Source organism: Grammomys surdaster, unplaced genomic scaffold (genome assembly GCF_004785775.1).
Source record: "Grammomys surdaster isolate TR1022 unplaced genomic scaffold, NIH_TR_1.0 62, whole genome shotgun sequence".
Classification (NCBI taxonomy): domain Eukaryota; kingdom Metazoa; phylum Chordata; class Mammalia; order Rodentia; family Muridae; genus Grammomys; species Grammomys surdaster.
The window spans coordinates 24,649,709-24,663,137 of NW_021604564.1; the positions used below are offsets into that span (position 1 = coordinate 24,649,709).

The 13,429-nt window shown below is 41.3% G+C and overlaps 1 protein-coding gene across 3 annotated transcripts in view; it reads left to right on the forward strand.

The window, feature by feature from the left end:
* The window catches only part of Abhd18 (abhydrolase domain containing 18), a 39,216-nt gene extending 37,498 nt beyond the window's left edge, over positions 1–1,718 (forward strand). For 2 of the 3 annotated variants that reach the window (XM_028762901.1, XM_028762908.1), the window contains 2 exons: positions 905–1,067; positions 1,410–1,718. In XM_028762901.1, the coding sequence (XP_028618734.1) occupies positions 905–1,067; positions 1,410–1,461 (215 nt within the window). In that variant the 3' untranslated portion in view covers positions 1,462–1,718. The remainder of the gene's footprint in view (positions 1–904; positions 1,068–1,409) is intronic. The other variant, XM_028762917.1, reaches the window with a different exon arrangement.
* Positions 1,719–13,429: the final 11,711 nt, after the last annotated feature.

Consider the following 13,429-nt stretch of genomic DNA (forward strand, 5'->3'; position numbering starts at 1 on the left):
TACACTTCATGTATGGATGGGTATTTTGCCTGCATACATGTCTATATATCACAAACATTCCTGGTGCCATGGGGCCAGAAGAGGGTGTCAGATCCCCTGAAACTGGAGTTACAAACGATTGTTAGCCACTATATGGGAGCTGGGAATTGAACGTGGGTCCTCAGGAATAGCAGCCAGTGTTCTCAACCATTTGAGCCATCTCTCCAGCAATCTTGTGTTTGTTTTCTTGTTTCTGTATGTATCTTTAGGATAGTCACTGTAGGGCTAGGGATATAGCTTGCACAGTGTCTGGGTTCAATCCCCAGTAGTGCATAAACTGGGAATGGTGGTAATGTCTGTAATCTTAGCACTAGCACACAGGAGGTAGAGGCTATCCTCTTGGCTACAAAGTGAATTTGAGGCCAGTCTAGATTATATGAAAATGTTTTAAAAAATTATTTTATTAGATGAATATTGTGGTACCATGGTATATTGTTTTTTCTTTTTGTATGTGTATGTTGATCTGTATGTACACCTACATGTGGAAGGCAGAAGTCAACACAAGTGTCTTCCGCAGTCACTCTCCACCCGAGTGGAGCTTAATAATTCCACTAGACGTCCTTGACCAGTGTCTATCTATACTTCCCCAGAGCTGAGAATATAAGGGACGCCCTATGCTCAGCTTTTTAACATGGGTTCTGGGGACCTAAATCCACTTGTCTATGCTTGTGTTACAAGCACTTCACTAAGCCATCACCCCAGGGTTGAGGCAGGGTCTAAGTTGTTCAGACTGATCTTGAACTTGTGGCCTCCGGAGTAGCTAGGATTACAGACTCAGGTATGGAGCATTTTCTTTGGGAATATGATTTTAGGTATTTATTCAAAAATCAAACAGCTTTTTAATGCATCAAAACCGTCTACTTAGTTCCAGTTGACCCAAGCCTCATTATAGTGGTTCAAGCCAAAGAGGATGCCTATATTCCACGAACAGGAGTTCGAAGCTTACAAGAAATTTGGCCTGGTTGTGAAATCCGGTATCTAGAAGGGGGCCATATCAGTGCTTATCTCTTTAAACAAGGACTCTTCAGGTAAGATGATTTGTCTAACTAGATATTTGTTTGTTGCTTGATTGGGGGATATTTTTTGCCTTAAGAAATATGTGGCTTGCCGGGTGGTGGTGGCACACGCCTTTAATTCCAGCACTTGGGAGGCAGAGGCAGGCGGATTTCTGAGTTCGAGAGTTCTAGGCTAGCCTAGTCTACAGAGTGAGTTCCAGGACAGCCAGGGCTGCACAGAGAAACCCTGTCTCAAAAAACAAAAAAAAAATTAAAAAAAAAATTAAAAAAAGAATTTAAAAAAAAAAGAAATACAATACTTAATCTTTCCTTCCCCATATTTTTTAATGACTGATTCTTTACATTTCATTTTAGACAAGCCATCTACGATGCCTTTGAACGTTTCCTTCATAAATATGCTAACTAATTGGATCAAAGTATTGTAAAACATCCTATTTCCTGCTAAAAAGAGTTCACCCTGTGATGATGTGAAAAACAAGCAGACAGCACTACATGCCTGATTGTTGCCAAATTAGTCTGTTTTGCCAGTGTTACGGGTCAGTTACCAACTGTAGATACATTTTAGTAATGTAAAAACAGTACTTGAATCATATAATCCTGAAGTATTTGTAAATCTTTTAAAAATCTCATATACCTTATATAACATCTACTATTTATGAACATTTTAATTGTGAATAATTTATTGATTCAGAATAAATAGAAACAATTGGTTTTTAATAGAATTGTTGAAACTAAGATTGTAACATCACATGTACTGTATACTGTTCTATGGCAGTTTTGCTATTAACTTGATTTTAAAACCCGTGTCTATCCTTTTTGTCTGTGTAGTGGGTTTATAATCTGGTTTTCAAGTTTAGGTGATTTATTGCCATAGAAATACCTAAGATATGAAATCAGTGTTAGCATTGAATTATGAAAATGCCCTGAGTGCTGGGCTGCATGCACCCATGTGGTAGTGCGCTTGTAATCCCAGCACGTGAGACGTAGAGACAGTAGTCCAGTCAGTTTTTTTCATAGCAAATTTGAGACCAGCCTGAGCTACATAAGACTCTGTCTCAACAAATATGCCTGGCATGGTAGTTCATGCCGTTAATCCTAGCAGGTAGGAGACAAAGGCAAGCATATCTCTTGAAGAGCCAGGGCTAGGACCATGATTGCCCAGCCTTGGTAGACTCTGAGGCCAGTCCCCAGCACTGCCAAATGAAAAGAAAAGCTGGAGGTGTTTGGGAAATGGGGGTTGTACATGTTTTCTCTACTTAAGGGAGTTTTATGTTGAAAAATGGAAATAATAAAAGAACTTTGTACTAGATAGTGGGTTCTGTCAGATATTTCTTATACACCTATTCTTCAGTTGCTTGCAGGCAGAGTTAACAGCTTTGACCTCTTAATTTCAGGATTTAAAAGATACATATGAAATTAAACCATTGTACAGAAAAACATGAGGTTTTTGCACACTGCTAACTTTTTAAATAGAACTTATATGGATAGATATTTGGTGCTAATGTTAAACTGCTCTGAGCTAAAATGTTTAAAAGGTAAATGTGTTTACTTTGAAATCTATATTGTCCTTAAATTTAAATTAGGTCTTGCTGGTCTAGTGAGGATATGTGGATTGTAACATGCCTTGTGCAGTTTCTAAAAAGATGCTGTGGCACTCTAATGTCTCTGTCACTAAAGTTTCTAACAGCTATTTAAACATCTTTACTGTGAAGTCACTGATAGCAGAGTAGTAGCTTCTTGAACATTACTTTTTTTTAAGGTTTATTTATTTTATGTATGTGAGTACACTGTCGCTGTCTTCAGACACATCAGAAGAGGACATCTGATCCCATTACAGATGGTTATGAGCCACCATGTGGGTGCTGGGAATTGAACCCTGGACCTCTGGAAGAGGGTCAGTGCTCTTGCCCACTGAGCCATCTCTCCAGCCCCTTGGACACTACTTTCAAGTAACATTTCAGTAGAGATATTAGAGCTACAGCAATTTTGTATTTTCAGACTTGAACTTTTACTTTTGAATAAAAGTACAAAATGTTCCTTAAGAGTAAAACGTGGCCGGGTGGTGGCACACGCCTTTAATCCCAGCACTTGGGAGGCAGAGGCAGGTGGATTTCTGAGTTCGAGGCTACCCTGGTCTACAGAGTGAGTTCCAGGACAGCCAGGACTACACAGAGAAACCCTGTCTCGAAAAACCAAAAAAAAAAAAAAAAAGAGTAAAACACGGTGGTGGTGGTACATGCCTTTAATCTCAGCAAAAGCAGGCACTCTCTGAGTTGGAGGCCAGCCTTGTCTACAGAGTGGGTTCCAGGACAGCCAGTGCTACACAGAGAAACCCTGTCTTTTCCAGGACAGCCAGTGCTACACAGAGAAACCCTGTCTTCAAAACAAAACCACAAAACAAACAAACAAACAAACTGGGTGTAGAGCTAGGAGTGGTGGCAAACCTCCCATCCTTTAATCCTAGCACTGGGAGGCAGAGTTCAGGGCCAACCTAGTCTACAAAGTAGTTTCAGGATAACTAGGGCTTACACTGGGTGTTACTGGCAGTACATGCCTGAAATTCCTGCATTTGGGAAGCAGAGGATCAATCAACCACAAGGTTCAGGCCAAGTTAACCTATATCGAATATTCCAGACCAATCAAGACTACCTGTCACATGTAAGTTTATTTTCTTCTTTTAAGTGGCTGTTTCAAGACAGCATTCACAAAACTGCCTAAACTCATTAATTCAGAGAAGAAAATGCCCTTTCTCACATTTCTTCAAACACACTCTGCAAAATAGTAGCTTAAGTACTATAAATTCTCAGCCCCTTGGGACAAATGGCTGAAATGCCTATCTAACATATCAAATCAAACCTAGCCACCACATTCTCCCACTATCCCTCAGCTCCTACCTGGTTTCTACACTCTGCCTCCTATATTGAACTCTCCAGCCCCTACCCTGAACTTTGCCATCCCCAACATACTGACACACACACACACACACACACACACTCACTCACTCACACACACATGGTACATATTCTTTGAGAAATTAATATATTCTCAAAGAAGTCCTGCCTGCCATTTTCCTGCCACTTGTGGATTGGGTCTATAAAATACTACAGATTCATTCAGAGCAGAGCTGCAGGGAGCTAACTAACAATAGGCCAGTCTGACCCAATTTTATTTGGTGTACATAAGGGTGGGCATTCTTATGTGTAACTACTACCCTAATTTCTGACTCAGCCCTAAAGACCCTGAAGATGTAGTTCTTTAGTTAGACTTCATGATTTACCAATGTTGTAATTAGATCATCTTATCAATGTATTTTTAATTTGGTGCTTTCTCCATTATAATATTGACAATATAACAATTTTGAAAATATTTGCCAAATTTTATATTTCCTAATAAAAATCTATTTTAGAAATTATTTGCTCTGTGTTTTTTTTCTTTGTAAAGAGGTATCATTCCAACTACCAGAAGCATGTTCCATTTGATTCCTGTGTCCAAACTTGAGCTAATTTTGTTTGCTCTACGATATTGTACCCATATGGTAAGGCAGAAATAAGTAAAGAAGGCTCTAACACAATATCAGTCTCTCTTCAGAGCCAGCTTTGCACCATGCGATGCAAGGAGAACAAGCATTCTGACACATGATTCTCAGTGTTTAACTCGGATGTGATTACATTAGAGATAGTAAACATATTGCAAACAAAACTCCAAGGCGTCGGTTAACCAAGGATTCCCTTTGGCTAGGAGGAATGAGATCCTGGGGAAAGGCTGCCAAGGACTGGAAAGTGGATATGGTTGCTCAGGTCTGTAATCCCAACACTGGAGAGGTTGAGGCAGGAAGACCTAAAGTTCAAAGTCAGCTGGGCTGACTCCACATCTGTACCATTGGTGTGTGTGTATGCATCTCCATGCACGTATATGCCTTTATCCCAGAAGGCAGAGGCAGGTGGGTCTCTGAGTTGTATGCCAGCCTGGTGTACAGAGTGAACTCAGGAGAGTTAGGACTACACAGAGAAACTGTCTCAAAAAATCATTAATGATTCTGTTTTGAGAGAAGGTATGTTTCACTATGTAGCCCTGTCCAATCTGAAACTATGTAAACCAGGCTGGTCTTGAACTCATAGATCTACCTGCCTCTGCCTCTGTCTTTGCCTCTCTGCTTCTGCCTCCACAGCTTTGGAACTAAATGGGTATACACCATGCTGAACTGAGAGTCGGGTTTTTTCCTAAAGGAGATAATTTATTTAATTGGTGTTCAAAATTTTGTTCTCTATCATCAAAATCTTTTGGAAATATTCATGTGTCAAGGCTGTTCCACCAGGAACATAATTTTGCTCTGACAACGTCTGCATAGATAGCTAGTACCTGGTAATCTGATAATAGTCCCTAGGTAAATTATTTCATTTTACTATGTAGCTCTGCCTGGCCTGGAACTTGCTATATAGATAGACCAGGTTGGCCTCTACTCACAGAGATCTTCCTGATATTGGACCCTTTGTAGTATGTTTATAAAATTCCACTTGATTGCTCTCCATACTTGTCATGATAACATAAAGTGATGACAGCACCACACATGGTTTTCTTGTGACTACTGAATTAGTACATAATAATGCAGTCATAGAAAACAGAAGTGAGCTGAGCAGTGGTGGTGCAGCCTTTACTCCCAGCACTTGGAAGGCAGAGGCAGGCAGATTTCTGAGTTCGAGGCCAGCCTGGCCTATGGAGTGAGTTCCAGGCCAGGGCTACACAGAGAAACCCTGTATCGAAAAACCCAAACAAACAAAAAAAGAAGAAGAAAAAGAAAAAAAAGAAAGAAAGAAAAGAAAACAGAAGTGAATAAACATGGCTGTGTTCCAGCAGTGTTTTACTTAAGGGACTGAGAGCTGGAGAGATGTCTGAAAGGTTAAAAACACTATGCTGTTCTTCCAGAGAACCCAGGTTCAATTCTCTGCACTCATATGCATGGTGGATAGCCTTGGCCTTGTATTTTGATGTTAATTCCCCTTTCCTGGGAAGGGCCGCAGAGGAGGAGTGAATCATCACACAGGTGAATTCTAGTGAACCTTCTGCCCTTCTTAATTTGTAAAATAAAGGCTGGAGCCAGTGATTGGGCAGAGAAGGGGAGGTGGAGAAATTCAGGTTGGTGGGAAGAGAGCAGAGAGGGAGAGGAGAGAAAACAGAGGAGGACAACGGGGAAGCAGGAGGTAGAAGGACAGACACAGGATCTGGAAAACCCTCAGGTTATAAGGATCTCATAGCTGGGGAATAGAGTAGTGAAGTGGTGAATCTGCCCAATCTAGGCTTGCAGAATATATTCATAATTATTGAGTTGTGTTTTCTTTGACCAGTCTTATTTGGGTCGGGTACTTACCGCAACACATATGGAGTTCACAACTGTCTCCATTTCCTGGGTATCCGGCATCCTCACAGATACATATTCACAGAAAACACCAATTAATGCACATAAAATAAGAAAATTTTAAATTTTTTTTTTTAAAGAGGAACTGAAATTTGAACTTCAAATGATTTTTCACATGTCATAAAATATACCTCTTTACCTTTAGAGTGCTTTTCTAGCATGTTCAAGGCCTGGGTTCAATACCCACCAAAGGAGTGGAGGTATGCTGTAGGTTGTGGACAGGATTTGGACAGGGTCTTGTTATGCCAGTGCCCAAGCTAGGTAACCCATGTAGCCCTGACGTGTTTCCTGTTAAACACCTTTACACTACTGTGTATCATCTCCTTGGGACGGAAGCAGCTATCTAGTAATACAGCTACTCCCACTCAAAGGCCATTCAATAATAAAAAGTTGGGGTAGAGTTATAGTTCACTGGTAGAGCGGTAGCATTTGTGAGGCTCTGAGTTTGATCCCACCATTATAAAATAATAATAAATTAATATAATAAAGGCAAAAATATTTACATCAGAAAAAAAGAAAGCCATAAGCCTTTCCTTCATTGTCCCATCAATGACTTTGTAGGTCACAGGGTTATGGCAGATCTTCCTAATGTTAGCACATTTCATTACTTACCAAAAATTACATTCAAAGGCTAGAGATGGCTCAGTGGGTTAGAATGCTTTCTGTGCAACCACACAGACCCAGGTTTCTATGCCAACAACTGTGTTAAAAGGTGGATGTGGCTGTGCACATACCTGTAATTCTAGCACTAGATGCAGAAGAGACAGGAATTCTTTGGCGCTTGCTGGCCACCAGCAGGTTCTTTAGTGGGAAACTCAAAGGAATAATTCAGAGTGTGCTAAAGACTTGACATCCTCTTTTGGCCTCTGTGCGCGAGCGCGTGTACACACACACACACACACACACACACACACACACACGAAAGCCTTTCTGTTCATAAATAATGAACTTTCTGAGAATGAAACCAGAAGAAAATATAGTCTACTCATATTTTCATTAAAAAATGAAACCTAGCCAGGCGGTGGGGCGCACGCCTTTAATCCCGGCACTCGGGAGGCAGAGGCAGGCAGATTTCTAATTTAGAGGCCAGCCTGCTCTACAGAGTTGAGTTCCAGGACAGCCAGGACTACACAGAAAAACCCTGTCTCAAAACAAACAAACAAACAAACAAACAACAAACAAACAGAAAGTAAAAAGACATCTATAAGCTACAGATTCAGCATAATTCCTACCAAAATTCCAATGATATCTTGAATAGAATTAGAAAAAAATCTTAAAATTCATGTGGACTCACAAAACACCCATAGTAGCCAAAGTAATTGTGTGCAAAAAGAGCAATACTGTAAGACCTTATAATCTCACTTCATGCTTTACTACAGAGATAGTAACAAAAACAGCAAAGTATTTCACAAAATTACATAGTCCAATGGAATATAAGACCCAGATATCTACACAACTACAGCTACCTAATGTGTGATGAAAGTGTCACAAACAAGCATGGAAGGACCTTCAAAATGGCTCAATGGGTAACCGTGCTTGTCATGCAAGCCTGAGTACCTGAGCTTAATCTCTGGCACTCATATAAATGTAGGAGAGAGCTAACTCCTCAACTTGTCCATGGAGCTACATGTGTGCTATGGCACATGCACACCCACAAACACATTTCTCTCACACACCCAAAATGATAAATAAAATGAATTAATTTAAACGTAAAAATGGATTCAACTCTAGATTTCACCCATACATACCATTCTCTATAGGGAAATTAATAGTGAGCTAGCTTAGGCCATCAGGGAGTCTGAAATGGTAGGTGAGTGGTACACGTAATATCAATACTGATCGATGAGACAGATAGGACGTTCACCAATTTGAGGTAAGCCTGGAATATACAACAAGAACCTGACTCAAAACAATTAATACTTGTTCCTTTAGGCTGGAGAAGTTCAGAAGTTAAGAGCACTTGCTCTTATAAAGGACCCAGGTTCAATTCCCAGCATCCACATGGTAGCTTACAACCATTCATAACTCCTGTTCCAGGGAATCTGATGCCCTCTGTGGGCACATAGTGCCTATACATACATGTACACATACATTCATGCAGGTAAAATAGCCATATCCATAAACTTAAAAAATAAAATTGGTTCCTTCAGAATGGAAAAGGAGAAAAGGGTCTACTTTTCTACACTTATTAATTATTAGAATATTGTTAAAAGATTCAATACTATTTGTATTATCAAAAGTTTATTTTAATTTAGATTTTTTATGTGTATAAGTATTCTGCCTGCATGTATATATGTACACCACATTTGTGCCTGGTGCCCAAGGAGGTCAGAAGAAGGCATTAGATGGATCCCTTGGAACTGGGGTTACAGACAGTTGTGACCAACCATGTGTGTGCTGGAAAGTAAACCCAGGTCCTCTGCAAGAGCAGCAAGTGTTTTTAACTGCTGAACTATCTCTCCAGCCCTATACATTATTATTTTTAAAGATTTATTTCGTGTGTGTGTGTGTGTGTATGTGTATCTAAGGTGCCAGTGGAGGTCAGAACAGAGTGTCCAAGTAGTTGTTGATCTATCTGCTATAGACGTGGAGAACCAAGTTCTGGTCCTCTGCAAGAGTTGTGAGCATTCTGAACAGCCTAGCCTTCTTTCCAGCACCCAAAATTGTGTTTGTAAGAAAAAAAAAATACTTGGGATGTTGTTTTATTTTGTTTTTTGTTTTTTTTTTTTTGGTTTTTCGAGACAGGGTTTCTCTGTGTAGCCCTGGCTGTCCTGGAACTCACTCTGTAGACCAGGCTGGCCTCGAACTCAGAAATCCACCTGCCTCTGCCTCCCAAGTGCTGGGATTAAAGGCGTGCGCCACCACCGCCCGGCGGGATGTTGTTTTAGTTAGTAGTTTTACTGCTGTGAACAGACACCATGACCAAGGCAACTCTTATAAGGACAACATTTAATTGGAGCTGGCTTACAGGTTCAGAGGTTCAGTCCATTATCATCGAGACGGGAGCATGGCAGCATCCAGGCAGGCATGGTGCAGGAGGAGCTGAGAGTTCTACATCTGTATCTGAAGGCTGCTAGAATAAGGCTGGCTTCCAGGCAGCTAGGATGAGGGTCTTAAAGCCAATGCCCACAGTGACACACCTACTCCATCAAGGCCACACCTACTCCAATAAGGCCACACCTCCTAATAGTGCCAATCCCTGGGTCAAGCATATACAAACCATCACAGATGTGGAGGTGGGAGGACCAATAGTTCAAAGATATCTAGGGTTATGAAACCCTGCCTCAAAAAACTTGACAGAGGGATAGGAAGACACCAAATAATATGGAGACAGCCATCAATTCTAGCTCTGCCATTACAGACTGGAAGTTCAAGCCCAGTCACATAAGCTTTTGGGATACTAAATTCCTATTTCAATAAGACTGCTCTACTGAAAGCTACCTACGCTTGGAGAATTGTTTTGTGCCTTATATTCTCAAGTAGAAACAAGAAAATTTCAAGTTTAAGACCAGCTTTTGCTAAACAGTAAGACTGTCTTTGTTGTCTTGAAACGGTTTCTTTGTGTAGTCCTGGCTGTTCTGGAACTCACTCTGTAGGCCAGGCCTCCAACACAGAGTTCTGCCTGCCTTTGCCCTCCCCAGTGCTGGGATTAAAGGTGTGTGCTAACACTGTAACAAGTGTTCCTAATCACTAAGGCAACTCTTTACCCTTGTTTTATTTTTTGTTTGTTTGTTTGTTTTTTTGAAACAGGGTCTCCTTCTCTTGTCCAGACATGACTCACTGTGTAACCCAGGTTGGTCTGAAGCACATATTTCCCCTGTCTCAGCCTCCTAGTGCTAGACTGCCAGGTGTACAGGTGCTTTTTCTGTCAATGACTATGCAGGGATAGAAAGCCTGACATGTGCATCAGCACTGACCCTGTCTCATAGGTTAGAGAGAAGAGCAAATAGTACTGGACCCTTTGTAATAGATGAGGCTGAAGGCCTATACTTCTGCACTTGGAAGCAAGGATGATTCACCATATTTTGTTTTTTAAAAGATCACTTACCTTAAAAGTGGCTATTTTGCAGAAAGTTTTTTTTCTTTTTTCTTTTTTTTTTTTTTTGGTTTTTTCGAGACAGGGTTTCTCTGTGTTGCCCTGGCTGTCCTGGAACTCACTCTGTAGACCAGGCTGGCCTCAAACTCAGAAATCCGCCTTGCAGAAAGTTAAAAGAATCTTTTGAGTTCATTTTATATGCCCCTTAGATTTGTAGATCTTCAACACAAACTCTATCTAATGCAGTCATTGAAATACCTCTAGCACCCAGGAAAACTCCATGAACCTTGGGTTTTTGATAACCTGGTAATAGTAGAGGTCTTTTTATGTTCTCACAGAAGCAAACATGTCCTGAGAGAGTCGGGGAGTTGGGGAAGGGAGCAGGTTCAGTCATCTGAAGGGTTAGTAGCAAACTGTAAGCAGGACTTTTCTTCCAAAGGCTTATTTGAACAAGCCTGTCATCAAGGTTGTCTAAGAATGATTTTATGTTTTATAACTTCTCAAGGCCCAAAGGACCATTCTCAAGAGACAACCTTATGTTCTCCAGATTTTAATTCCCATTACACTAAGGGATAATCTCAAGTAATTTAATATGCCTGCTACATGTTATATTTATCTTGTCTGGTCCTCACAATATGAAATGGGCCTTAGCAAAGGCAGAGAAGCCATTAACAGGCAGTGGCAGGATTATGGAAGGGTGAGTCAGTGTGGAGGAAACAGTAAAAAGATCCAATAATTGGTAGGACTAGTGAGAGCCAGGAACACTGATGCTGGCTGCTGCTTGTTGATGAAGGAACTTAATCCCACCAGGCAAGAATAAAACCACTACACAATTTTAAGCCAAATTTGAAGTAAGCTTTAATTTTTTTTTTTTTTTTTTTGGTTTTGGTTTTTTGAGACAGGGTTTCTCTGTAAAGCCCTGGCTGTCCTGGAACTCACTCTGTAGACCAGGCTAGCCTAGAACTCAGAAATCCACCTGCCTCTGCCTCCCAAGTTCTGGGATTAAAGGCTTGTGCCACCACCGCCCAGCTGAAGTAAGCTTTAATTAAATATTGGCCAGGATAATGGACTCTGATCAAGTTCCTGGGTGCCCAGAAACTACTTAAAAAGGCAACCCATAAGGACACTATATTGCCCATCAAGTCCAGTCAGAGGCAGGCAGACACCCTGATGTATTTCCTGCCTACATGTGATCAAGCATATCTTGTATAGCTGGGTCAAACAAACTTGTTATGTCCCATAAACAATAGTCTCCAGAATTCCAGGAATTATCTGTCCTTGGGCAAAGGATTTACAGGATAAGAGGTATGTTGTTTTGTGGATCTTGTGATCATGCGTGTGTGTGTGTGTGTGTGTGTGTGTGTGTGTGTGTGTATGCTTGGCAGGTATGGCCCTGTTGGAGTAGGTGTGTCACTGTGGGTGTGGGAAATAAGACCCTCTTCCTAACTGCCTGGAAGCCAATATTCTGCTAGCAGCCTTCAGATGAAGATGTAGAACTCTTAGCTTCACTTGCACCATGCCTGTCTGGATGCTGCCATGATCAGGCCTTGATGATAATGGACTGAACCTTTGAACCTATAAGCCAGCCCCAATTAAATGTTGTCCTTTATAAGACTTGCATTGGTCATAGTGTCTGTTCACAGCAGTAAAACCCTAACTAAGACAGACTTCTTAGGCATAATAATTAAAACTTACAACATAACTCTGGCTCTCACAGAACTAGTATGGAAGGTGAAGGAGAGGAGGGAATGGCAACTATGTCTCTTAACTTGTAAGGACTAGAAGGTGGTTGCCATTCACCAAGGATTTTAACTGAGTGTGGTGACACAGGCCTGTAATTCCAGCACTTGGGAACTACAGGCAAGATGATTAGGAATTCATAGCTTTCCTCAGGTATTTAAAGAATTCAGAGCTGGCCTGTGTTTCATGAGATTGTCTCAAAGAAGGAGAGCTGTTTTCTAGGAGGCTTCCACACACTCATAGGAGAGCTCATTCCTTCATCCTCTACCCATTTTACTTCATAGTAGAGTTTTGAACCAAATAACTTGTTCCTCTAGGCTGGGACAAATAATCCCTATTCAAGAACAAATTATTCGCCACCACTGCCCGGCATAAATGGTCCTTTTAACAACTTCAGATTATGAACTTTGAGTGTACCATCTGTTACTGGCACCCTAGCTGAGCCAGTTTGCCATTGCTAACCTCCATTTTGTTCCTTGACTTTTCCTTTAGAGCTGGAATATAGCTTATATCAGATTCTTTCTGGTACAAAACCATGGAGGAGCCAGGCAAGGTGTCAGGCACTTGTAATCTCAGCTACTCAGTCGTGTGGGAGGATCACTTAAACTCAGGATGGACAAATAGGGAGATAGATCTCTGTGTCGGGGGTGCCAAGTAAGCACTTTGCCATTTGTGCCCAATTTTTCTACTCAGAATAAATGAGTCCCTAGGACCATTTACAGAGGTATGAACTATCTTCAGAGAATCGGGTGCTAGCTAGTATAGTGCTCTGAAGGCTGCTGGTTTTTATCTTCTTCTTTTTTTTAGGGGGGGAGGGGTTTTGAGTCAGGGTTTCTCTGTGTAGTCCTGGCTGTCCTGGAACTCACTCGGTAGACCAGGCTGGCCTCGAACTCAGAAATCCACCTGCCTCTGCCTCCCAAGTGCTGGGATTAAAGGCTTGTGCCACCACCGCCCGGCATTAAATGTCTGCATTTATATGGTTTTTTTGTTTTGTTTTGTTTTTCGAGACAGGGTTTCTCTGTATAGCCCTGGCTGTGCTGGAACTCACTCTGTAGACCAGGCTAGCTTCGAACTCAGAAATCCGCTTGCCTCTGCCTCCCAAGTGCTGGGATTAAAGGCGTGCGCCACCACTGCGCGGTTTTCTTTCTTTCTTTCTTTCTTTCTTTCTTTCTTTCTTTCTTTCTT